Here is a 26,704-nt window from a genome sequence, read left to right as displayed (position 1 = left end):
TAAATGAAGGAAAATCTTTATTTTATCCTGCTACAGTGGTAAAAGTCCACTGGGAGGCAGCCAAACGTACAAGACAAGATCATAAATCTAGAACGCTTAACCCAAGATTTGTCAGACTGAGCCGCAAGGAACCCTTACGCAGATCTTCCTTTTATTGAGTGTTCTGGATCGGATTCAAACCTGGAAGTACAGTAGGCCTGCTTCGTCGTCCGTCACCCACAATGAACCACTTCTGTGAGGTCAGTAAGGACAGTGGAGGCATCTACACAGACTGAGGGCACTAAAACTGAAATACGACCCAAACGTAAATTGCATAGTCAAGTTGTGAAATTCTGTGTTAACACAGAATTTCAGGTATTACACAAGTGGGACGATCTGTCGACCAAGACGACAATATCTTTGTGGGTCCAGCCGCTACAAAGAGACAGATGGCATGTTGAAAATGCTGGACAGACAGACCTCAAAACATACATCAAGAAACAACAATCAGCTGAGAAGTCGTCTCTCCTATAAAGGCGCACAATACGTATAGAAGCTTGTACGTATATTCAAGTGTGCAAATGAAGCTCACGGGAGATTATCATGTTCTTAAAGAATTAATAGAAAGAAAAAACAATAATCAAAACCCCTTGAGATCCATTCCGGAGCAGGACCGCTGAGGTACGGGTCGCCCTGATCCTCCAAACATTAGGCTTTTCCAGACGATGCATAGTCAAGAGATTATGTGCTTTTTCCTTCCGAAGCTGTTCCTCATATTGGCACTTAAAAAGCTTTTCATTAGGGCGATTTTTTCGTCAGCGGGGCTTTCCAGGTGGCGGATTCACTTTCACTGGGTTCTACTGAGAGTTCACACTAGTGAAAGAGCCAGCTCACTGTTTTTAATCAGAAACCAGCAACGTCATTTCTCTAATGAGACTGTTTGACAAGCAATAAATGCAGCATTGCTTTGTTTCTTGTTAAAAGGGGAATTCCACTGATTTTTCAGATTTTCTGCATAATTCAACTGTAGAGACGTGAAGAAAGTCATTCAGAGCGGTTTGGTTTGAAATTCTCTGCTCCAGGGTCAAAATGTCTCACAGTGGTGGTGATAGGAACCAGACGTCCACCTCTAAAAGCACAGAAAGTTTCACGCAGTAAAAAGATAAAACACCATCGTCAACATTCCATATAAACGCCGAAGACTCGTGTAGGTTCTCTGGTGGTTCTTGATGGTAAATAAAATGCCTATATCTGTGTTGTAGTCATGGCGACCCCTGGTTCCTATCACCACCACTGTAAAGACATCTGAACCATCTGAACCACACTGAACCATGTGAATTATGGTGCAACTTTGGTGGAAATCCCCTGCAATGTCTTTTTTATTTCTTTAAAAAATGAGGAGAAAAATAGAAATAAAAAAAACAGCCACACATCTTGTGCAAGAAACGTCCACAGCTATTTCGATTTGGTCCGGAGCTCAGAGTCTGGCTCGTTTTAGTGGTTGGGTGGCGTCGGCTGGTTCACGATGACCTGGATGACGAAGTCCTTCTGGATTTTGGTGTCCTGCAGGCGCGTCTTGTCCGTGAGGAGCTTGCCTGAGAAGAACCAACGCTGGTGGGCCACTTCGATGCCCTCCTGGGCCTGGAGCTGCTTCTTCAGCAGGCCGATGGGGTCGGCCATGCTGGCGTTCAGCCGCAGGTCTTTGCCCGTAGAGAGGCGGACCTTCAGCTGGAACTCCTTCTTGGAGGCCGTCTGAGGTTCCGCATTCTCCACCGGGTCCTCATCGCAGCGCTCGGTGATCAGGTTGACGGGTGGAGCCAGGCAGTAGACGGGCAGCTGGTAACGGTTGCCGAGCTCGTCATAGCACTCAGTCAGAGACCCTGTAGGTGAGATATGAAGATCTGAGCTTTGTGCAGATAGTGCACTAGAGACTAGAGAGACAATTGAAAGAAAACACACAACTAACTACGTTCTGTTTTTAATAAAACACGCAGTTAGTCAACACACACAGAAACACATACTGGGCCCTATCATAGCTTTTGTTATAGTTTATATTGTTATAGCTTATATTGTTATAGCTTATTACACAGCTCATCAGAGCTGTTTAGAAAAAGAGCAAGGTGTGAGATTTGAGCGCCTTTAATGACTTACGAGCTGCTTTAGTACGACGAGGAAATAGCACTGGTATAGCACTGTGTGGGTTTCTGTCTGTGTGCTGTATTGCAGCTATAAGGCTCTTTGGACCGGGACCTGATCGAAGCTACATTGCAGCCTGGGCCAGCTGCTTGGGCGGCGCTGCATTGCGGCTATGAGGCTGCCTGGATTGGTGGCATTCGGCTGCAGGAAAACGCTACCTCTTCATGGTTGAGGACGTTTTTGGCCTTGAAGACTTTCCCTGCAGCTAAGGACTCTTTCTGGACTGTGGTCAGTGAAATCCTGTCCACTGGCATGGGGAACCATGGAGTGTGTGATTGTAAAGTGTCCTTGAACATGGGAAATGCACTTTATAAATAAAAGTGATGATGATGAGGAAAGGAGTGGAATGAATCGGCTTCGGTGCATGAAATCAAGCACCAGCCTACTGGAACCTCATTTACATATAATTTACATGAAGCATGGCCTAATTCATTCATTTTTTTAATAGGAAGCCAGTAGCATTCAGCAGCTTGTGAGTTCAGTATTATTATTAATTTCTAATATTTTATTATTACTAGTAGTATTACAGAAGATATTGATTATAGTTTTGGTTAGTCAACTGCAAATCATGTTTTTTTTTTTTCAGGTTTCTGCTCAAATTTACACTCTAAAATATGGTACTTTAAGAGTTCTTTAGTAAAAAAAAAAAAATGGTGCTACATAGAACGATAAACACTCAAACAACCCTTTGCATGATTAAAGGGTTCTTCAGATTGATAAATGTGCTGTAGATGGTTCTATATAGAAGCTTTTCAGAAAGGGTTCTTCTATTGTTTCAATGTTAAGTTTGTATCAACAGAAGAACTCTTTTGGGTGCTAAATAGAACCATTTTCAAAAAGCTTCTACATAGAACCATATACAGTACATTTTGCATTTATGTGAAGAACACTTTCACAGCAAAAAAGAACCATTCAACCATGCAAAGGGTTCTTTGAATGTTCACAGTTCTATATAGAACCATTTTCTTTACCAAAGAACCCTTGAATTAACGACCTTTAAATGTGTACCAGACTGTTGGTGAAATATGAGTCGTTCATTTTACAGTCAGATCTGACCGCATGGAACTTGGAAGAATAAGAGCCAATGTGACACAATGCATTAAGATAATGATAAAATATCGTCATATTACCCAGAACTAGTTGTGTATTGGAAGTTTAGAACCACTATTTTCCAGAGAAATGCTTGTTTCAATGCATTTAGATCATTACAGATTATGTGATTTCAAAGAGAAATTTAATACAGAAACTGAACCAAACTGCTCTTTAACCCACAAAACTCTCACTATTCTAATATACAACAGTTCCGGCCACGCAAGCTGATTGGCTGAGAACCATTTTTCACGAATGCTGTATCACTCCACTGAGACACCGTTGCTAAGCAATGGCTTTGCCAGCTGTAGGAGACACTCAAGCCCATCCATCCATCCATCCATCCATCCATCCATCCATCCATCATCTTCCGCTTCTCCGGGGTTCAGGTCGCGGGGGCAGCATCCTGAGCAATGAAGCCCAGACCTCCCTTTCCCCAGCCACTTCCACTAGCTCCCTGGGAGGGATTCCGAGGCGCTCCCAGGCCAGCTGGGCGATATAGTCACGCCAGCGTGTCCTGGGTCCTCCCAAGGGCGGCGTCCAGGAGGCATCCTAACAAGATGCCCGAACCACCTCAACTGGCTCCTCTCGACGTGAAGAAGCAGCGGCTCTACTCCAAGTCCCTCCCGGATGACCGAACTTCTCACCCTATCTCTAAGGGAGAGTCCAGACACCCTGCGGAGGAAACTCATTTCAGCGGCTTGTATTTGCGATCTCGTTCTTTCGGTCATTACCCAAAGCTCATGACCATAGGTGAGGGTGGGAACGTAGATCGACCAGTAAATCGAGAGCCTTGCCTTATGGCTCAGCTCTTTCTTTACCACAACAGACCGGTAAAGAGCCCGCATCACTGCTGACCCAGCACCAATCCGCCTGTCAATCTCCCGTTCCCTTGTACCATCACTCGTGAACAAGACCCCGAGATACTTAAACTCCTCCACTTGAAGCAAGAGCTCATCCCCGACCCAGAGAGGGCTCTCCACCCTTTCCCGCGTGAGAACCATGGCCTCGGATTTGGAGGTACTGATCCTCATCCCGGCTGCTTCACACTCGGCTGCAAACCGATCCAGTGAAAGCTGAAGTTCACGGCCTGATGTCCCCAATAGGACCACATCATCTGCAAACAGGAGCGATGTGACCCTGAGGTCACCAAACCGGACACCCTCCATCCCCTGACTGCGCCTAGAAATTCTATCCATAAAAATTATGAATAGAATCGGTGACAAAGGGCAGCCCTGACGGAGTCCAACTCTCACTGGGAAAAAGTCTGACTTACTGCCGGCCATGCGAACCAAACTCCTGCTTTGTTTGTGCAGGGCCTGAATGGCTCGTAGCAAAGAGCCATGTACCCCGTACTCCCGAAGCACCTCTCACAGAATACCCCGGGGAACACAGTTGAATGCCTTCTCCAAATCCACAAAGCACATGTGGACTGGTTGGGCAAACTCCCATGAACCCTCCAGAATCCTGGAGAGGGTAAAGAGTTGGTCCAGTGTTCCACGACCAGGGCGGAACCCGCACTGCTCCTCCTGAATCCGGGGTTCGACTATAAGCCGGACTCTCTTCTCCAGTACCCTTGCATAGACCTTACCAGGGAGGCTGAGGAGTGTGATTCCCCTGTAGTTGGAACACACCCTCCGGTCCCCCTTTTTAAAAAGAGGCACCACCACCCCAGTCTGCCAATCCAGTGGCACCACCCCCGATGTCCACGCAATGTTGAAAAGGCGTGTCAGCCAAGACAGCCCCACAACATCCAGAGCCTTGAGGAACTCGGGACGGATCTCATCCACCCCTGCAGCCCTGCCGCCAAGGAGCTTTTTAACTACCTTAGCGACTTCGGCCTCAGTAATGGACAAGCCTATTCCCGTGTCCCCAGACTCTGCCTCCTCACTGGATAACGTGTTGGTGGGATTGAGAAGGTCCTCAAAGTATTCCTTCCACCGCCCAATGATGTCTTCAGTCGAAGTCAGCAGCACACCATCTCCACTATATACAGTGCTAGTGGCACACTGCTTTCCCCTTCTGAGTCGCCTGACGGTTTGCCAGAATCTTAAAAAGTCACTTTCCAAGGCCTCACCGAACTCTTCCCACACCCGGGTTTTTGCCTTGGCAACGACTGAAGCCGCAGATCGCTTGGCCTGTCGATACCTGCCAGCTGCCTCTGGTGTCCTACAGGCCAACCATGTCCGGTAGGACTCCTTCTTCAGCTTGACGGCATCTCTCACCTGGGGTGTCCACCACCGGGTTCGAGGATTACCGCCCCAACAGGCACCAACTACCTTGCGACCACAGCTACAGTCAGCCGCTTAAACAATGGAGGAGCGGAACATGGCCCATTCTGAGTCAATGTCCCCCACCTCCCCCGATATCTGGTCAAAGTTCTGACGGAGGTGTGAGTTGAAGATCAATCTGACAGGTTCTTCTGCCAGACGTTCCCAGCAAACCCTCACTATACGTTTGGGTTTGCCTGGTCTGACTGGCATCTTCCCCCACCACCTGATCCAACTCACCACCAGGTGGTGATCAGTTGACAGCTCAGCTCCTCTCTTTACCCGAGTGTCCAGTACACATGGCCGCAAGTCCGCTGACACAACTACAAAGTCAATCATTGAACTGCGGCCTAGGGTGTCCTGGTGCCATGTGCACTTATGGACATCCTTGTGTTCAAACATGGTGTTCGTTATGGACAAACTGTGGTTTGCACAGAAGTCCAAAAACTGAACACCACTCGGGTTCAGATCAGAGAGGCCATTCCTCCCAATCACACCCCTCCAGGTCTTACTGTCGTTGCCCACGTGAGCGTTGAAGTCCCCCAGTAGGACAATCGAGTCTCCAGGAGGAGCACTTTCAAGCACCCCTTCCAAGGACTCTATGAAGGCTGGGTATTCTGAACTGCTGTTCGGTGCATAAGCACAGACAACAGTCAGGACCCGTTCCCCAACCCGAAGGCATAGGGAAGCTACCCTCTCGTCCACCGGGGAAAACCCCAACATACAGGCGCCAAGTCGAGTCGGGGCTATGAGAAAGCCCACACCTGCCTCTCACCATGGGCAACTCCAGAAAAGAAAAAAGTCCAGCCCCTCTCAAGGAGATTGGACCCAGAGCCCAAGCTGTGTGTTGAGGTGAGCCCGACTACATCTAGCCGGTATCTCTCAACCTCGCGCTCCTTCCCGCCAGTGAGGTAACGTTCCAAGTTCCAAAAGCCAGTTTCAGGAACCGAGGATCAGAACGCCAAGGCCCACGCCTTCGGACACTGCCCGATCCACAATGCACCGCACCCCTACTACTGCCCCTCCCATCGGTGGTGGGTCGATGGGAGGGGGGACTCATGTGGCTCCTTCGGGCTGGGCCCGGCCGGGCACCATGAGTGAATGCCTGGCCACCAGACCCTCGCTGGCGAGCCCCTCCCCCAGGCCTGGCTCCAGGGTGGGGCCCCGGTAACCCTGATCCGGGCAGGGTACACAAGTCCTGCTTTGTTGTCCTCATAGGGGTGGTTATGGATCACACTTTGTCTGGCCTGTCACCTAGGACCAGTTTGCCATGGGAGACCCTACCAGGAGCTTTTGCTCCAGACAACATAGCTCCTAGGGTCCTTCAAGCACACAAACCTCAAACACTCAAGCCATTTGAACATTCTTACTTCTTACTTTGCCACAAACAGAAAATGGACACTTTTAAGATCACATTTGACCGACAGCCAATTCGGTCTGACTCTGAAAATGAGACGACAATAAATTCCCAAACTGTTGTCCCCACTGAGTAGCTTTTCAGTCGCAGCTGTGACAGAAGAACAGCTAAACAACCTGGAATCAGCCAGAAATGAACCCAATACCATTCGCCAAACTAAACGAGCTGGAACAAAACAACATTAATACTGATCTTGGAAAAAAACTGACCAAACTCAGCTGAACTTGATATTGGGTCAGTTATATGGTCTGATTTGATCCGACTGTATTGGGTTCAATTCAGGCTAATTCCAGTTTTTTTTAGCTGATCTTGGGTCACCGCTGCCAACTGAAAAGCTGCTCAGTGGTGACGACAGTTTGGGAATTTAGTGTAAGGAGCTGGAGAACGAACTGCCGGCTGTGCAGTGAGTGGGCAGAGCTCGTTACTCTGACGTAGCAACAAGCTGCTTGTTTAGGAGCTATAATTTGGAGGAAGGAACTAAAACATTAAACGCCGCCTTCACGGCCCAGTTTATTAATTTCTTACTGTATTTAACTGTTGTATTAAAGCAGTAGAACACTCATGGAGTGTATATTGCCAATAACTCTACAGTAACCAAGTCACAGCCATGATGTTATTTCGCGATAAAACGCTGCCTCTCAGGTACTACTGCTTAAATATCAATCTACAGAAACAGAAGGATGTTTGTGCAGCTCCTCTCACCGTGTGGCAGTGTGATACTGGCTCCATCTACTATAGCCTGAGCCAGATCATGGTCATTGCACTCCAGCGCGACAGCAGCCGCTTTCAGGGCATCCCAAATCTCCTTCCGGCCTTCAAACGCAGGAGCGGTGTCCCAGAACTCATCCCTCTTACTGCGGAGCTGACCCTCCGTCATGGGGTAGTCACTCTTCCACCGGGGCCTGTCCTTCTTCAAGGGTTCGTTACGGGCTGGGGGAACGAAAGAATTAGAGAGTCGAGTTTAACATAATGGTGAACACAGAGCAGCACATTCATTTATGAATAATCAGGGCTGTTCTCAAAAGGGGAATTCCGCCATTTTTTAAAGAATTTCTGCATAGTCCAATCACTGAAAAAAACATGGGCATACATGGGTTTTTGATACGCCCACAAGTGTTTAGATTTAAGAGATCCATTAGCATTACTCTGGCTGCTATGTAGTTGACTTGCTCTTAAAGGGGAATTCCGCCAAATTTCCAAAACCTCTATAGTTCAGTGGTTAAGATGTAAACAGTGGGATCCAGAGCAGTTGGTATGAAATGGTTCAGATGGCTTTACAGTGGTGGTGATAGGAACCAGGCGTCGCCATGACTAGAACACAAATACATTTTATTTACCATCCAGAACCACCAGAGAACATACATAAGTCTTCTGAGTTTATATGGAATGTTGATGGAAAACAGTGGAAAATCTGGAATAATAAGTTTTCTTTGGGGACTATTTTGCCACACAGCTCCCTGCATGTCTCCCTCCACCATGAATGGAGTTCAAGTTCTCTAAACAAAACAGCGTCTCAGTCATCAGGCAGTGAATTCATAACCATTTCATGTAAGAACGTCTGTGAGGAGCTTTAGAGGGGGACGTCTGGTTCCTATCACCACCACTGTGAACAGTTCTGACTAAGTTAATTTAGAACAGAGAGTTTCACACCAAACCGCTCTGAAATGCTCTGTTTATTGCGCAGTGATTTAATTGTACAAATATTTTTGAAAAACTACATGTACGCACATCACTTCATATGCAATAACTCCTGTATCGAGATGGAAAATTCCCCTTCAACATAATGAGTCATGAGCAAGTCAAGCAGTCTTCATTGGAAAAGTAAAGTAAAAGGAACAAAAACATACATTTTTGTTTGCTCTGTGTGTGCATACAGCAGCCTTGCGTAACGGAAAAACTTTCACATGTTTTTACACGTTTTCAGTAGTAGTTTTAAAACTGCCCAGTTGTTTCTCTTCTCTTGTTGATGACAGTGGTGGACAGTAACTCAATATATGTAATTAGTTTCTGTACTTAAGTATTTTTTTCGTGTAAAACTTCGTACTGAAGTTTTTCCATTATTGGGCGACTTTTTACTTTCACTCCACAACATTTCAAAGTCTAATATCTTCCTTTTTCCTCCACTACATTTCAAGAAATCTGTCGTTCCTTTTGGTTTCTGTGTGTATTAAAACGTAATGTGTCAAAACAAAAGAAGCGCAAAGCAAGAGCACCAATCAGGGCACAGCGGTCACTTTGTTTTGAGCTTGTTTTGACCTGTTGGTCATACTGACCCAGTGCAGCACACAATTCAACATCAGCACAGCAGCATAAAATTTTGGGAGAGTCTGTTCAACATAAATGATGAACCAACTTAACTTTGTGTAAATAGAGCACAATATAGAAATATGTCCACATATGCAGTCATGACTGACGCTGCTTTTTACTGAATTTTTACAAACACCATTTCATTTTATAGTAAATTAGTTTGGGCTGGTTTATGTTTATGAACAGAGGCCTACAGATCAGTATAGTAAAGGAGCTCATTTGTGATCCTGAGTTTAAAGCCAGTTTTTACTAAACTTAAACTTGGAACTAAGCTGTAAATAAATCTTAAACTGAAACTTTGCTTGTTCCCAGTGGAACACTTTAGTACTCAGTTTACACCAGAGCTGCCATGACAAACATCACGTCCTTCACAAAATCTCCATCAAACCAAGAGAGCATTAACTCCAACTCTCACATATTCAGCCTTTCAGTCAGAAACTGGTTTAGTCTCTTATTCTCCAGGGTATATTTTGGTTTGTCCATCTGAATTTTCATGACCAAATCATAAGGGAAATTATTCAGCAACAGCATGAAAAAAAATGTACATTTTTTTTTCCTAAAGCCCTTCAGATTAACAGAACATGTATTTTATAATCTACATGTATCACTATATGCTTACAATTTACTGCCGAAAGCCAAAATTCTCAGACTTTCTTTGTGTTATTTTATAAAAGTAATGTTTACAGAGCAGATCACTGAAGAGACGCCGTCTGTTTATAGTTTATAGCCCAGATTTGGGGAAAAATGGCTCGACTTTCAGTAGAAAAACAAACTGAGTTCAGCTTCTTTTATTATAAGGCTTTAAAATGACATCATCTATTTGACTGGGAAAAAAAAAAAAAAAAAAAAAAAAAAAGAGTTACAGCCTCATACGACACCCAGGTTCTGAACGTAGCTTATGAAATATGACAGTTATGAAGAACATGACAAAGCGCGTTCTGGAACCATTGGTGGTCCCGAAGACTTAAAGGGGTTATGATCAGCATTAAATAATAAACATGATAATAAGAGCAACTGTGCGGCTGAAACAAAGCCCAGCTGGTTTCTAGGAGGCTGCCAGACGTTTGACTTTTTAGGTGGTTTCTAAGGTGCTGTTAAGTGGATGCTATCGTAACACAGGCTGTTGCTATGTGGTTGCTATGGTAACCCAGGTCGTTACTATGGTGCTGGTAGCTGGTTGTGACAGTGTTGGTGTTGAGAATTTTCCTGTTGCGGGACTAATAATGGGTCATCTTATTTTGTTCTAAGAGGTTGGTAAGGTATTGTTGGGTGGTTGCTATAGTATCCTACATGGTTGCTGTGGTATTGATGGTTGTTGCACAAGCGTTGTTAGGTGGTTGCTAAGGCACCCCAGGTGGTTACTAAAGTGTTGCTATCTGGTTGCGATGGTGTTCCAACTTGTTGCTAGGGTATTGTCAGGCTGTTGCTGTAGTATCCTAGGTGGTTGCTACGGTGTTGCTATGGTATCAGTAGTGGTTGCATAGGGGTCACTAGCTGTTTGCGATGGTGTCGCTGTTTAGAATTTCAACGTTGTGGGACTAATAAAGGGTTCTCTTTTCTTATCTTGTACCAAGAGGTTGCTAGGGTGTTGACAGGTGGTTTTTATGGTAACGATAGTGGTTTCATAGGTGTTGCCTGGTTAATGGGAGCAGTGCTAGTTGAACAGTCTAATAGCAACAGTGAGGAAGGACTTTCAAGCAGGACTTTCGAGCTCAAGACAAACCGTTATAAGGAAATTGCTAAAGAGCTTATATGCAGTTGCAGAAAAGAGCATAACAAAGCTGAAGAAACACTGCAGTGCTATTTTGCAATACCTGCATCTTTGCACAATAAGGGCCGAGACGGATCTGAATTCCAGACCTACAGTGTCATCTCGGCAGTGCGTGATGTTAAGAATGGCATCGGCTCACACAGTGAGTCTCGTGGGTGCGCTGTTTATTTGACCACACTGAGGACTCTCCCACTTTAACTGCACATTTATGGTCAACAATATGTCTGCAATCAGCATCTTACAAACAATAGCGCTTACAGGCAATAAGGCCTGACAAATTCACGGCCAGACGCTGCTCCGTGAGGAGACAACAGAGGCCCTGTTTACAGTAAACAACCCATGTTGAGCCCAACACAACAGGTAAGATCCTATATAATGAGTAATGTGGCTCTCTTTAGGATTGTGTGTTGGCCACAAAAACAGCCTTGTGTACGAGACATACAGACTAGAGGACAAGAAACTAGACCAAAATATAGAGTCATAAAAATCCTGAAAAGAGTGAGTGGAATATGTGGGTCTTTCTACAGAAACGTCCACTTTTATGTCCCTAGCATTTACAGATATATTACACAAACACGTGGGAGTTACAATTTTAAATAAAACAATGTTATTTTAACAACATGTCTTTTTGCGCCTCAATTTATCAATATTGGTTTATAAATCATTCATACAGAATCCAACCACCACAGATCTCGTCCTCACAGTCATGTAAAAGCTGAGGCCATATTTTGAATAAAAAAACGTAAAAATGTTTTTCTGCAATTTTAACTGCAATAATATCTACATGACAATGGAACATATGACTTAAATGACAAAGAAAACAAAATGCCAAAAAAATATAATAAAATATATAATGAAAGTTCCCAGGAGTCGTGTCACTGGTGTTACAGCGTAACTAAAGATCTCTTATTTTGAAATAAAAGTCACACAGTGACATCACTCGACTTCCTTTGACCCGTTTTTTGAGGGTCTATGAAGAAAAGCTTATGGTGAGTCCACTGTGTCTTTCAGTTCTCAGAGATTTCTCATTCAGCTCATGATTTCATATGAAGCTTTTAGCTGACGTCATTGGTGTGAACAGCTTTATTCTGAGGTCATTGTGAAAATATATAATTAATTTAGCGGATGTTCCATGACTGACAGCGTGTGGTTTGATGTTCTGTAGCAGCCGTTCTGTAAAACACATTGTTCATTAAAAACGTCTCTGGTGTTTCCTTTACTATGTGGAACACCAGTGAGGATCAGTAACACCAGTGACTCCTATAGAGACAGGAAAGTGGCTGTTTCTGTAGAATGACCCTTATATGTACTCCTGCATAATTAGATGGTTTAGATGTAAATAAAGCAGTTCAGAGCGGTTTGGTGTGAAACGCTCCGGTACTAGAGTCAGAACTGTTCATAGTGGTGGTGATAGGTACCAGATGTCCCCCTCTAAAAGACCCTCACAGAAAGTTCGTACATGAAATGATTCTGAATTCACTGCCTGATGTCTGAGACGCTGTTTCATGATGGAGAGGTACTTGCAGGGCGTTGCTAGGCAAAAACAAAAATATTATTTCAGATTTATCACTATCTTCCCATCAATAACATCATGCATAAAAATGCAAAAGACACGTATGGGTTCACTGGGGTTGGGCAATATGACAACCTATTGTTAATGTGATAAACTATGCCACAAAATGATGCTTATCTGAGCGTACTGATGATATGATGCCAGTACTTTTCTATTCGCATGCTTGTATCTAAAGCGAGCATAATTAGTCCAGTTTACCTGCATAGGTTCTTACTATTCCATTTGATGGTATGTTTAAACCTGGTATTACATGGTATATAATGTACCATATGACTTCTTAAAGTATCATGATTTTACATATTTGCTATCTTGCCCACTTCTGTAGGTTCTCTGGTGGTTCTGGATGGTAAATAAAATGTCTAAATCTGTGTTGTAGTCACGGCGACCCCTGGCTCCCATCACCATCACAGTAAAGAAAGTAGAGTCTCTCTAGAACATAATACATTTTGAAAAATCGGTGGAATTGCCCTGTCAGAATCCATTTTTTTAATGCAATGAGCACTCTGCCTCACCTGACCTCGGGTTAAACAACAACTAGCATTCCCACCCGTTTGCATGTGAACTGATAAGCTCAAGCTCCTGATCAAAATGCAAAGCTCAGTCAGGTAAACATATGGCGGAACCTCATATTCAAAAGAAGCAGATTTAAAGAGCCACAATATGGCAAGAATATGAATATTGGGGGGTTTCTGGAGAGTCTCTGAGGCCCTCCGACTCGTGAGCAGCACAGAGGGACGACTGGCTGTTACTGAGGGTTTAAAAAGGTCACCTTTCATCCAAACAAATTATTTATAGTGTGGGCGGCTTAGGTGCAGCACATAATCAGGACACGCTGGAGGATTTGCTCGGCTGTCCTTTCACTCGCTCTGACTCGCGGCGCAGTGCTGCGCTGAGGCAGGTGAGAGGCAGAGGTGTGAGGACGCAGCAGACACAGTACATGAACATTTTGGACTAAAAGAATATCAATATAATGAGGCTCTAATCAATAATCACACCTTTTTAACTACGCTCTTAAAAAAAGACAGTTCTTTAAGGGTTCTTTAGCACAGATAATGGTTCTAAATAGAACCATGAACACTAAAAAAAAAAAACATTTACATGCTTAAAGGGTTAATGGCATGATCAAAAGGTTTACTCCTTAAGACTGCACCAAAAAGGATTATGGCATGCAAACGGTTTTGTTGCTACATAGAACCATATAAAACACATTCTCCATCAATCGGAAGAACCATTTCACCATGCCATTAACCCTTAAAGCATGCAAATGGTTATTTCAGTGTTCAAGGTTCTAGAACTCCCGTCTTTATTAAAGAACCTTCTTTTTTTTAAGAGCGTAGAACATCCGGTGCTAATTATGTTCAGATATCACCCAGGCCTACACTTTTAAAAGGATGGTTCTTTAAGAGTCTTCAGTAAACAGTTCTATTAAGAACCATGGACACTCAAAGAACGCTCTACATGATTTAAGGGTTGTTTGTATAATGAAATGGTTCTTTATGACCCATGATGGAAAACATGCTGTAGATGGTTCTATATAGAACCTTTATGAACAGGGTTCTATATAGCACCTGAAAGGGTTCTTCTATTGTTACACACTTGACATGCACACTTTAAATAAAATAAAAAAGATGGTTCTTGAAGGGTTCTTCAGTAAAGAAAACGGTTCTTTAAAGAACCATGAACATTCACTTTACATGATTAAAGGGTTCTTCGAGAGGTCATGGTTCTATGTAGAACCTTTCTGAAAGGGGTTCTATATATCACCCAAAAGGGTTCTTCCATTGTTACAAGCTTGACATCATCACAATAGCAGAAGCCTTTTGGGTGCTATACAGAACCCTTTTCAAAAAGGTTCTACATAGAACCATCTACAGCACATTCTGTGGATGATAATGAAAGGGAGCCTTTACTCGTGCGAAGGGTCCATGGTTCTATGTAGAAGCATTTTCTTTGCCATGAAGAACCATGTTGTTTAAGAGAGCAGTTCAGTCCATGTTCTAAGTGTGTCTGGGTGGAGACTTTAACTCCAGCCTGTTTTATAGGCACTCGGGTTCTACTGCTGCGGAATGTTACAGCCAGTGAGGATATAATGAGCCGATCACAGGGCAGCGTCTCCTCTGATGCCTATAAAGACACAACAAAGGAGGAACATACTCGCGGTTCACCATAAGGCTCCTCTGAGGGGCCAAACAACTGAGCAGAACAGAACTCCTCCTTCACGGCGTCCCCACACCCGGTTATTTCGACAGCGTTCTCCGTTCAGCACGGAGCCAAAACCACACGGAGATCTTTAGTCTCAAATAAGCAGCTGCGATCCAGGCAGCCTCTTCAGGCCTCACTCCAGCGCAGACTACAGTCAGATAGTGCTGCACTCCTGAAAAAAGACGGTTCTTCAAGGGTTCCTTGGCAAAAACAGTGGTTCTACATAGAACCATGAACACTCAAAGAACCATCTACATGCTTAATGGTGAAATGGCAATTCAGACCGATTGAGAATGTGTTTTATATGGTTCTATACAGGACCAAAACGGGGGGATGTTACAAGCTTCACATTGTCACAACAGTAGAACCCTTTCTTAACCAGTCTCAAAGGGTTCTATGTAGAAGCATGCAGAGAGCCAATTAAGCATGTAAATGGTTCTTGGAGTGTTTATGGTTCTATGTAGCGCCACTGTCTCAAGAAAGATGGTTCTTTAGCTAAGACAGGGGTTCTATATAGAACCATGAACACTCAAAGAACCATCGGCATGCTTAATGGTAAAATGGTTCTTCAGACTGATGGAGAACATATCATGTATGGTTCTACACAGCAACTTACAGGGTTCTTCCACTGTTACAACCTAGACAATCACAGTAGCAGAACCCTTTCTGAACCACTTTCAAAAGGTTCTATGGAAAACCATATACAACACATTCTCCATCAATCTGAAGAACCATTTCACCACTGAGCATTAAAATGGTTCTTTGCATGTTCATGACTACATACAGGAGCATTTTATTTACTCAAGAACCATTGAACAACCATTTTTTCTTAGAGGGTAGATCTTTTTTGAGGATTTTTAAAAAAAAATCTTTTAAAGACACAATTTTTTTGTTTTGGTGTTGATGTTGAATGATGACGAGGAGTGGAGACAAAACGGAGACCAGGCAGAACCACTGACTTTACTAAAGAACCATTTTCATTAAGAGTGTGGGAGATGTACAGTATCAGTATATGCAGTGATAGTGACGGTGCGAGATGCTGCTTTTCAGTTTGAAAGATTTTAGCTCTGTATCTATAAATAATGTGGATTATATCCACAGTGACATCCATAAAAGCAGCGTTCCTGCTCCTGAGCCTGTTCCTGCTCCTGAGCCTGTTCCTGCTCCGGAGCCTGTTCCTGCTCCTGTTTTTGCTCCTGAGCTTTTAATTCTACTCAGAACTCTTTACTGATGATATCCAGGAACTGACAGTGAACTGTGATATTCACTGCCAGCTTCAGATTAGTTACAGGACAACTTGAAATCCATAAAAATACAACCTCATTGCCAAATAAGTTGGGACGCCATGATAAGAAAAATTTAATTTAATGATTTGCAAATCATGTAAACCATATTTTTGAAGGAAAAAACTACAAAGACAAATCATAATTTAGAAAGTGAAATATTTTCTGTTCTTGTTTGATACAGGATTTCAGCTGCTCATCAGTTTCAGAGTCTACTTTGTCGTATTTTTCATTTCATAATGTTGCAAATGTTTTCAGTGCTGACCGGTCTGGACTGCAAGCAGTTCAGTTTAGCCTCTGGACTCTTAATATGGAGCAATGCTGCTGTAATACATGCGGGACGTGGTTTTACATCATTTGCTGAAACAATCAAGGCCTTCCCTGAAAAAAATGTCGTCTGGACACCAGCATATGCTGCCAAAACATGTATATATCATCATATATCAGCATTAATGGCGCCTTCACAGATGAGCTCGTCACCCATGCCACGTGCACTAATGCCCCCCTAAACTATCATGAATACTGGCTTCAGAGCTTTTAAATCTCAGAGTTTCTTTTCTGGTAAAAAAAAAAAAGGTAATAATAATAATAATAATAATTATTATTATTATTAGTCGTAGTACTGTTACTGTAAAAATGTACAAGTTCATCAGCATTATTTACACCGACTATTACTTTCATTAACTTTAACCTAGGAATACTCTTTATTAACTTACCTTTATGAATTCTACCTTATTCACCTCATTAATACTAGTTTATTAATACGAGCTATTAGCATTAATACTAACTTTCACTTTATTAATGTTAACTTTATAAATTCTAATATTCACTTCATCAATGCACAAGTTAATTAACGCTATTAACGTCAGTTCAGTGTCTTTATTAAGGACAACTTTTTACCCTCATTAATATTAATATTCACTTTATTAATGTTACTATACCTTTACTATTTCCAACTTCATTAATGCATGGGTTTATTAACATTATTAATGCTGACTCATTATCTTTATGAACTACTTAATGCTAACATTCATTTTATTAATTAATTAATGGCTTCATTAACTTTAATGCTAACCTATTATTAATGGACTCATTAACTGTACTAACGCAAACTCATCAAATTTAGTGGTTTTAACTCTAAAGCCAGTTCATTAACTCTTAACGCTGACCTAAACATCCTGCTGGGGTGAAATATTTGTAAAATATTAAAATATTAATATTGCTCAGCACCATAAGAGGATCTGTGGTCTCATAAGCATCTACGAACATCTGAGCTTCTTCAGACTTGGCTGCTGTGTGGAGAGAGGCAGGAAGTGGGCATTACGCTGCAGATTTATAGGCTGGACTATATCATCAGCCTGCCGTGGCGACATAGCAGCAGACAGTCTTATCTCCCGCTGAAGACGCCGCGCTGTGGCTGAAGATAACCGGGCGGTGCAGCGTTCTGAGGGTGTTGGCTGCCAACTACTCCAGTATCAGCTCTCATTAGCGAATGCACAGCATTCCATCTGGGCTGAACCGACGGCCATCATGTGTCACACGGCCGAACACCACGAGTACGTTCACTCACACAAACTGAACACAGACACTATGAAACGGAGTCGACATGTCACGGCATCACGATGATGCAGGAACACCTGTTCAGAGAACAGACCCCATGCTGATTTTATTCTACAGCTTAATACACTAAATACTAAAAGTTGAATTCATGATGAAACACTAAGCCTACGTTCACTTTACCAGGCTGAAGTGGCACAAATCCGATTTCCTGCCCTAATGTGACTCAGATCTGATGTTTTCAGGGCTGTGTGGACACAAATCTGATCTCTTCAAATCCGACCGAGTCGCTTTCATATGTGGTCCTAGATCGAATGCATATCCGATTCATGGCCATGGTACCTTAATGTGATGTTCACTGGCTCCCTGTAGCTGCAAGCATCAGATTTAAAACGCCTAATGCTTACCTTCAAAGCCAAAAATGGACCAGCCCCTACCTACTTGATGGCAATGGTGAAATCTCGAACTGTACCACGAGCCCTTCGAGTACAGCTCGGCTTGACCCGCCATCCTTCAAGGCACCAAGAATGTTCTCTGTACTGGCACCCAAGTGGTGGAATGAACTCCCACTGGCTGTCCGAACAGCAGAGTGTCTTGCTGTCTTCAAACGTAGACTGAAGACGCATCTCTTTACACAGCACTTAAATGAGCACTGAATTATAAGCTGCACATATATATATTTTATTGTATTGCCCTGTGTATTGTAGTTTATTGTATTGTATTTTATTGTAATTTTATTGCATTGAATGGCACAGAGTTCTGCGTTCAACTCTTCCTTTTTCTCTCTGTGTCTGCAGTGACATTTTGTTTCTAGCAGGACCTGAGCTCAGGACTCTCTAAGCTATTGGTAGCTAGCAAAGATATTTTCTCTACATTGACCTGCACTTCTTGTAAGTTGCTCTGGATAAGAGCGTCTGCTAAATGCTGTAAATGTGATGTGAATCAGACCGGAATTCATGCTTTTTTTCCGCTGCATGTGACCATCATTCAGCATTACCATGGCAGCAGTGCCAAACGTTAAAGACGTTAAAGCCTGTAAACCGTGGAAAAGCAGCTCATCTCACCAATGAAGCTGAGAGCTGATCAGTGTTAATGATCTTCTCAGCGAAGCTCATTCTGCTCATTAGTTTGTGATGATGATGCAACGATTCAGTTACGTGACGCTACTGAGTAGGATGAGCTCATGAGGTTTCATTTCCGGCTGGTTCATCACATTAATGACAGATTTGAGTCACTGACCTAAATGAGTGTGAACTGTCATGTCGGAGAGATCGTATTTGAGCAACGAGGCTTGTAATGTGAATGTAGTTTTACACCATTCGCCAAACTAAACGGGTTGTAAGAAGCTTTACAGACTGGCTGGAACAAAACAACATTAATTCTGATCTGGAAAAACTGACCAAACTGAGCTGAACCTGATATTGGGTCAGTTTAATGGCTCTGACTTGGTCAGACTCTGAAGATCAGAAAAGTTTGGTGAATGGTATTAGGTTAATTTCTGGCTGGTTCCAGGTTGTTTAGCTGTTCAGTCGGCAGCTGTGACAGAAGAAAAGCTGCTCAGTGGTGACGACAGTTTGGGAATTTAGTGTAAGGATCTAGAGAACAAACTGCCGGCTGTGCAGCGAGTGAGCGGAACTCGTTACTCTGATGTAGCAACAAGCTGCTTGTTAAGGAACTATAATTTGGAGGAAGGAACTGAACATTAAAACATATTAAACGCCGTGTTCATGGCCCAGTTTATTCATTTCTTACTGTATTTAACTGCTGTATTAAAGCAGAAGAACACTTGAGGAGTGTGTTATCGCCAATAACATCATGATTGTGATGATCTACGGCCATCAAATCACACCGTGATGTTATTTCGCGGAAATACACTCCCTCTTGGGTTCTACTGCTTAAATAGTACATAAACTGTAATATAAAAATACTAAATGTGGTTTTCTATAGAAAACGCTCACAGGCTTTAATCGTAAGTAACATTAATATCCTCATTAAAATCAAATCCTGCAGACCTATATTTAAGAACAGGGCAATCATTCATCCTAAGAAAGTGGAATAGTACAGTCTTTGTCTATGATTTTATCATTTTTTTAAACAGTTTTAATAGTTAAACTTCACCGTACTTTGCTGAATCCAGTGTTCCCTTCACTGAAACTCTCTCTAAACAGGCACATTAACCAACTTTGCTGCACGCAAATAAAAGGGCATGCAAATAATCCAAATAGTCCCCCTTACAGAGAGTACAAACGTGGTTGCGAAGAGGAAAAAACACGTCTAAACACGTTTCTGACGAGGAGATATTTATCTAGAACTCTGCTCTAGGCACAATCGCACTAACATAGTACGACTTACAAGTTATAATGGAATGTGAAGATGGTTTTGTGGTGCAGGAACAGGAACACTGATGGGGTTTATTCTGCTGAGCTGGACCCAGACAGAGACGCGGTATCCGCTCCTCACTGGCATTACAACTCAAATCCTTTCAACCCAGATGCCGCTCTTAAAACAGTCGAAGTGCTAGAATGTTTTCTTTGGGTTCCTCACACACTGGCCACGTCATTAAATCCACCTCGTTTCTACACTCACTGTCCCTTTTATCAGCTCCACTGACTGTATAGTTTCTGCCCTCAGAATTCTCAGTCATTTTCAGTACTGCAGTAACACTGACTTGGTGGTGGTGTGTTAGGGCCCAGTCCGATTTCTCATTTCATCACCTACCCCTTATTTTCGGGTGCTTCCTCATCCCTTAGAGCTGAGTTACAGGGCAGTGGTTGAGATCTTCCCTCTGAAACGGGACCCTCAAATAAAAAGAGCATCACTTCATTAACAGCTACTAGCGCTGCACTGTAGGCGACCCTGCCCGTCTGCAGTGACAGCAGAGGAGGGTAAAGTTCAGCTCCTCACTGCTGGGCTTTAGTTACATTGAGGGCATCACTTGCCTTCAAAGAGGGGGGCAATTATTCATTATCACCCACTCCTAATTCTTCAGTGATATGAAGCTGAAGTCAGATATTCTCCAGATTCTCGTTCAGATTTTCCCGTTCCACCATAAATAGAGCAGCAGTACTAATGGCTGAGGCACCAGAGTGTAACTATTGGACTATTTAAGGTAGAACGGGACATTTAGCTCCTGAGACATCAGCACTACTAGTGATTTATTATACTTGTCATAGAGAAAAGGACCATAATACATTGAAATAACACTAAACTAAGATCATACCATGGTTATCGTAATTTTTTAACAGAGAAAATTCTCACATTTGTGGGTTTCTTTGCTCTCTTGTTCTCCATCTTACTGGATTTTCTTTTTTCCTAATAACTCCCTTTTTGGAGGGTCATGTAGCCCCAACACTTCACCCGACCCCTAGACGTTAACACGGAAAACATTGGGGTAGAGCTGAGTGGTGAAATGGGATTGGGCCTTAGTGTGTGTTGCGCTGCTGTGAGTGGATCAGACACAGCAGCACCGTTGGAGTTAACAAACACACAACAGATTAAAAACGACAACTACATCATTAAAAAAATCAGACTCGCTCCGGTGGTAGGATCACATGCCAGGTGTCAATCGTTTTTACTGAACTGGGAAAATTGGCTTTTAGTTACAGCACCAGCCAACTGGACCCTCACTACAGGAACCACTACACCTCAGCTCACTGGCTCACTTTACAGTCACTTTAAACTCTTACTCTATAACCACCTCCACTCTGCCTCACACTGTTTTACCTGATTTTTACTATTATTGTCTTATTTCCATTATTTTAGCTATTTTATTATATCTTATTTCTCTCCATTTTTTATTATTATTCATATTCTTATTTTAATTATTTTATTATTTTCTAATTTTATTTCGTTTTAGTTTCCTTTTTGATCTTCTCCTCTTGTTTTATTTATCTTCTTTCGCATTTTAGTTAAGCTTTAATTACTGTTTCACATTTTCTTTTTTTTGTATTTTTATGTATTATTTAGTGTTTAATATTTACACGTGATTTGACAGATTTTTATTATTAAAGTAACTTTTATTATTTGATATGTTCATAATAAATCCCTTTTCACTGTATTTACTCGGCAACACTGTACATGAGGATCACCCTCAATGTTCTCAGAGGTTAAATGAAGGTTGATTGATTGACTGACTGATTTCTTTTGAACGGCTTTAGGTAATACAACTCGCAGCTTTCACCGCTTCGCCCGAAAGGCAACACATTTGCAAATCTGACTTGTTACCCTGCTGCCTCCAATGAGAACGGCCTTGATATACAGCTGGACCCAAACAGATGAGCTTTATTACTGTCAATAAGGCAACACTCAATGAAACTGCAGAGTGATCATTCAGGCTGAGCAGCATTCAGAAAGCCAGGGCCGGTTCATGCAAATGGCATGAAAAATGCACTGGTACTTCACAAACTGAGGAAGTCCCTCCAGTATATATAAACTCTGACCTTACAAAGGTTCATAAACTCGAACAGAGGAGCCGGTTTGATGCATCAAAGACGGTCAATATATCGGTTTAGATCTCCATTCATGTGTCTGACAGAAAACGGAGACCACTTCCAGCATCGCATGTAATGCAGTCAATAACACACACGTCAATGTATGTAGTTTATTTTTTTGGTTCAGATTGCTTCATCCTAATGGGAGTTACAGCAGGATATTCAGGGCCTCTTTTGAGTGCATCTCCCTGCAGTACAGGCTAAAAATCTAATAAACGAAAATGCAAACTCACTTTGCTCTGCTTTGAGTTTCAGTTTCAGCTGCTTTTCTCGCATCTCTGGCAGGAAGCTTTTTTCTTACGAGGCTGAAGTCGCTTCTCATTCTCCAGCTTCTTGTTAGAATTCTCCCGTTCCACATAAATGGTGCATGAGGCACAAGACGGTAACTGCTGCACCATTTAAGGTGGAACGGGAGAATTCTAACGAGAACTTTCAGCTTCACGATTTTGTGTTTGTCAGTTTCTCACTGCAGGTTAAACGTATCAGGAAACCAGCTGGAGTGATTATAAACACTAAGTCCACTCATCTCCAAATTATCAATGCTCGTCTTAAATCTCTCTCTTTGCCGTTTCGTTGCTACTAGCTGGGCGAGACTGTGTTGCTATGGTGGCCATCAGTCTGCACTGATCTTCAGGGTTAAAGGATGAATGAGCAGTTCTACATTAACTCCAGCGTTTAAGACCATTTACTGTTAAACTGTTTAGAACGATCAGCAGAGCTTTATTTTACTGTAAAGAAGGATTATTTTATTATTATTTTACCTACTAATCTGATTCTGCAGGACAGTAAAAGAACCACATGTTGTCAACCCCTGGATTAGTTTTACTACACACTTCTATAGCTTAAGAATAGCTCAGCTAGAAGCCTGTGTAGTTAATGAACAAGCCTCAGTAAGTCATAAGTGGGGGATTTTAAGAGGATGATTGAATTAGAGGGCTCATATAACACACTTTTGTTATACTTTATGGGGATATGTAAAAATGGTGTCAGTTCAACCAAAAAAAAAAGAATGTTTTTTCAGTTTTATTCAGTCTAAAATACTTACATAATATGATTATTTGGCCAAGAAGACCAGAATATCCATATTATTTCAGATTTTCCACTATTTTCCCCATCATCAACACTCCATATAAAACTCGGTGCAGTGGTTTCAGATAGTAAATACAATGCCTATATTTGTGACCCCTCGTTCTTCACCACTGTAAAGAACTCTCTGAATGACTGTCTCACCAACTGAGTCATATATATATATATATATATATATATATATATATATATATATATATATATATATATATATACACACACACACACACACACACACACTATATATATATATATATATATATATATATATATATATATATATATATATATATATATATATATATATATACACATATACACACACACACACACACACACACACACACACACACACACACACACACACACACACACAGTATAATTCCCCTTTGAATGAATCAGGCCTTCCTTAAGCACTAATCACTCGTCTTACCTCCCCGTTTTCTCTGATTCCTTCCCCCTCGAGACGATCCCTGCCCGCGGGACTCCTGCCGTTCTCTCCCCACACATCCTCCCATGGCTGTCAGTTCAATCCCAGCCTCATTCTTCACTGGAGATTGATCACGTCCAACACCAGGAAGCTGGAGCTCTGCGCAGAACTGTGTCGGCTATCAACAACACACGGCTGCTGCTCCAAACAAGGAAAAACTTCGCTTCGATGAGGTAAATGAGGGCAGCGGTGACGTTTTTCTCCCTTGGCTACACCATAAAAAAAGAAAATACAGGAAAAAAAAAAAAAAAAAAAAAAAAAAAAAACACAGCGATTTACAATCAGCAAGGTTGCCAGCCAAGCAGTTTACATTCACAGCAAATATTTTACATTTTTACTGTTAATTTACAGCACTTTACTGCCAACTCTGCCTCCAGCATATTACTGCAATATTACTGGTGTTTGGTGTGCTACTGTAAACAATGCACCTCTCTAAATATGCCATCCTTCACAGTAAATGCAAATATAATATAAATACACAATAAAACACATGCAAACAAACACACTCACCTACAGAAATAGACAATCATTCTCAGGGCTGGTAACTAAATGTTTAGACTGTTAGAACCAATTAATCAACAATAATAATAGTCACTAATCACTCATTGTTATGCATACCCCCCCCCCCCCAACAAAAAAAAAAAAACAACTGGAGTAGTTTTCTGGCAGCAGTGTTGCCAGTAAAGTAGTATATATTTTCAGTAAATATTTTACTGTAAATTTACAACACTTTACTAGCAATTCTACTGCTAGTAAGTGACTGTAAACCGTTTGGTGCGTTTACTGTAAACAACGCACCGTCTTTCACAATAAACGCAAAAGAAAATACTATACAGGCAATCAGAAACAGACTCATCCATTGAAAACAGCTTTTTACAAAGGGAAAAAATACAATCATTCTTAGCGCTTTAGACAGTTAGAATTCATTAGGGACTAATATTATTGTTGATTACTCATTACTTGTTATGAACTCACTCTTATGCACTCATTTGCTAGAATAAAATAAAAATAAAATAAAATAGTAGTTTTCCGGCAGCAGGGTTGCCAGTAAAGTAGCATATATTCACAGTAAATATTTTACAATTTTACTGTAAATTTACAGCACTTTACTGGCGACTCTGCTGCTCGTACGTAACTGTAAACTGTTTTGTGTGGCGTGTTTACTGTAAACAACGCACCGTCTTTCACAGTGTGCTCCTGTAAAGCTGCAAACCCGTATTTCACCGTCAAATAAACACTGCACAAGGTACAGCAGCTCTTCCCGGGATCACCTTGAGACGACTTTAGGGAGTTTTAGCTCCGAGAAGGCACTTCAGGGAAGTTAGCGAGCCTCCGAGTACGCAAGACCGAGTCTGCAAGTCCGGACTTGTAGTTAGAGTAGCGTCGTTCCCTGAAGTGTCCAACGTTCACAGCGGCGAAATCAACCAGTAGCAGCGACTTTTCTTACCGTTTTATGCCTCCGAGAGTCCAAAAAGAAGCAGGGATATTAAGTTCTGAATCCTGAGCCACTCTGCGGCTGTTTCACCGAGTTCGGTTTCAGTTTCTCAACTTCTGGTGCGAGGCAGGCTAATGTTAGGCTAGCTGGGTTAGCTAGGTCAACCTACGTTAACCGTCAACGTTTCCGCCAAAACGACGTCCTGAGGCGCAACAGCCGGACAGGTTCGACCTCTGAGAGTCCGGCCAGCATAGTTCACCAGCTCTCCGGCTCAGTCTGAGTCCGCTTCTCCGCTTCTCTCGGTCCGCCAGCAGAGCTAAAGCTCGTTTAGCTGTCCTGCTCCAGCTGGCCAGTCCAGTCAGAGACCCGGAGCCGGACTACGGGAAAACAAACACCATTAATAGCAGTACAGCCGCGTCTACATGCTGGTTCTGTAGGCTCGGACCTTCACAAACCTTTCACTGTCGAGCTCTGCCTCCGAATCCGAGTCAGAGTCAGAATCGCTCTGCCTGCCAGAGAGTCAGAGCCCCTTTACACGACTGTGGCTGTTCGCGCAGGCGCAGAGCGCAGCAAGCGACGTCACACGGAAACGTGAGAAACCTTCGGCGATTGGACGCAGGACGGAGCCCCAGAGGAGACATATGGTGGCCACGAATTAATATATTGAGGCAATAACTCGTGGCCTTTATTTAGTAATTTGTGTGCTCAGTATAGTAAACTGTGGCCTCAATATATGAATTCATGGCTTCAATAGTATATTGCTGACTCAACATATTAGTTTGTGGCCTCATTATATTAATCTGGTATTTTTGTGGACTCATTGTATGAATCTGTGTCCCGAATATGGTAATTTGTAGCCTAAACATAGTATACTCAATATAGAAATTAGTAGTAATACTACTGTTACACTACTTTATATGTATATGTATGTATAATAACCCGTAACAGTGTGATCTACCCGTAACAGTGTGATCTACCTGTAACAGTGTAATCTACACGTAACAGTGTGATCTACCCGTAACAGTGTGATCTACCTGTAACAGTGTAATCTACACGTAACAGTGTGATCTACCGTAACAGTGTAATCTATCTGTAACAGTGTAATCTACACATAACAGTGTGATCTACCTGCAACAGTGTAATCTACCTGTAACCGTGTGATCTACCTGTAACAGTGTCATTTACCCATAACAGTGTGATCTACCCATAACAGTGTAATCTTCCCATAACAGTGTGATCTACCTGTAACAGTGTCATTTACCCATAACAGTGTGATCTACCCATAACAGTGTAATCTTCCCGTAACAGTGTGATCTACCTGTAACAGTGTGATCTACCTGTAACAGTGTGATCTACCTGTATCAATGTAATCTACCCATAACAGTGTGATCTACCAGTAACAGTGTAATCTACCCGTAACAGTGTGATCTACCTGTAACAGTGTGATCTACCTGTAACAGTGTAATCTACACATAACAGTGTGATCTACCCGTAACAGTGTAATCTATCTGTAACAGTGTAATCTACACGTAACAGTGTGATCTACCTGCAACAGTGTA

General features: G+C 42.4%; 1 protein-coding gene across 3 annotated transcripts; it reads right to left on the bottom strand.

The window, feature by feature from the left end:
• Positions 1–26,031, bottom strand: ubtd1b (ubiquitin domain containing 1b). 3 transcript variants are annotated; one of them, XM_017714327.2, is made up of 5 exons: positions 25,601–26,031; positions 24,889–25,522; positions 23,654–23,919; positions 7,654–7,881; positions 1–1,859 (listed from the first exon to the last, which is right to left on the bottom strand). In XM_017714327.2, exons 3-5 carry the CDS (start codon positions 23,736–23,738, stop codon positions 1,474–1,476), a joined length of 699 nt encoding a protein of 232 aa, XP_017569816.1. In that variant the 5' UTR covers positions 23,739–23,919; positions 24,889–25,522; positions 25,601–26,031; the 3' UTR covers positions 1–1,473. The 3 variants fall into 3 exon arrangements, with proteins under 3 accessions (XP_017569816.1, XP_017569818.1, XP_017569817.1); XM_017714329.2 differs by having other exon boundaries at positions 25,158–25,522; XM_017714328.2 differs by having other exon boundaries at positions 24,889–26,031.
• Positions 26,032–26,704: the final 673 nt, after the last annotated feature.

The sequence above is a fragment of the Pygocentrus nattereri genome, chromosome 13 (genome assembly GCF_015220715.1).
Source record: "Pygocentrus nattereri isolate fPygNat1 chromosome 13, fPygNat1.pri, whole genome shotgun sequence".
Lineage (NCBI taxonomy): Eukaryota > Metazoa > Chordata > Actinopteri > Characiformes > Serrasalmidae > Pygocentrus > Pygocentrus nattereri.
Note: the sequence above shows the minus strand (reverse complement) of the source record. Positions and strands in the feature narration are given on the sequence as shown.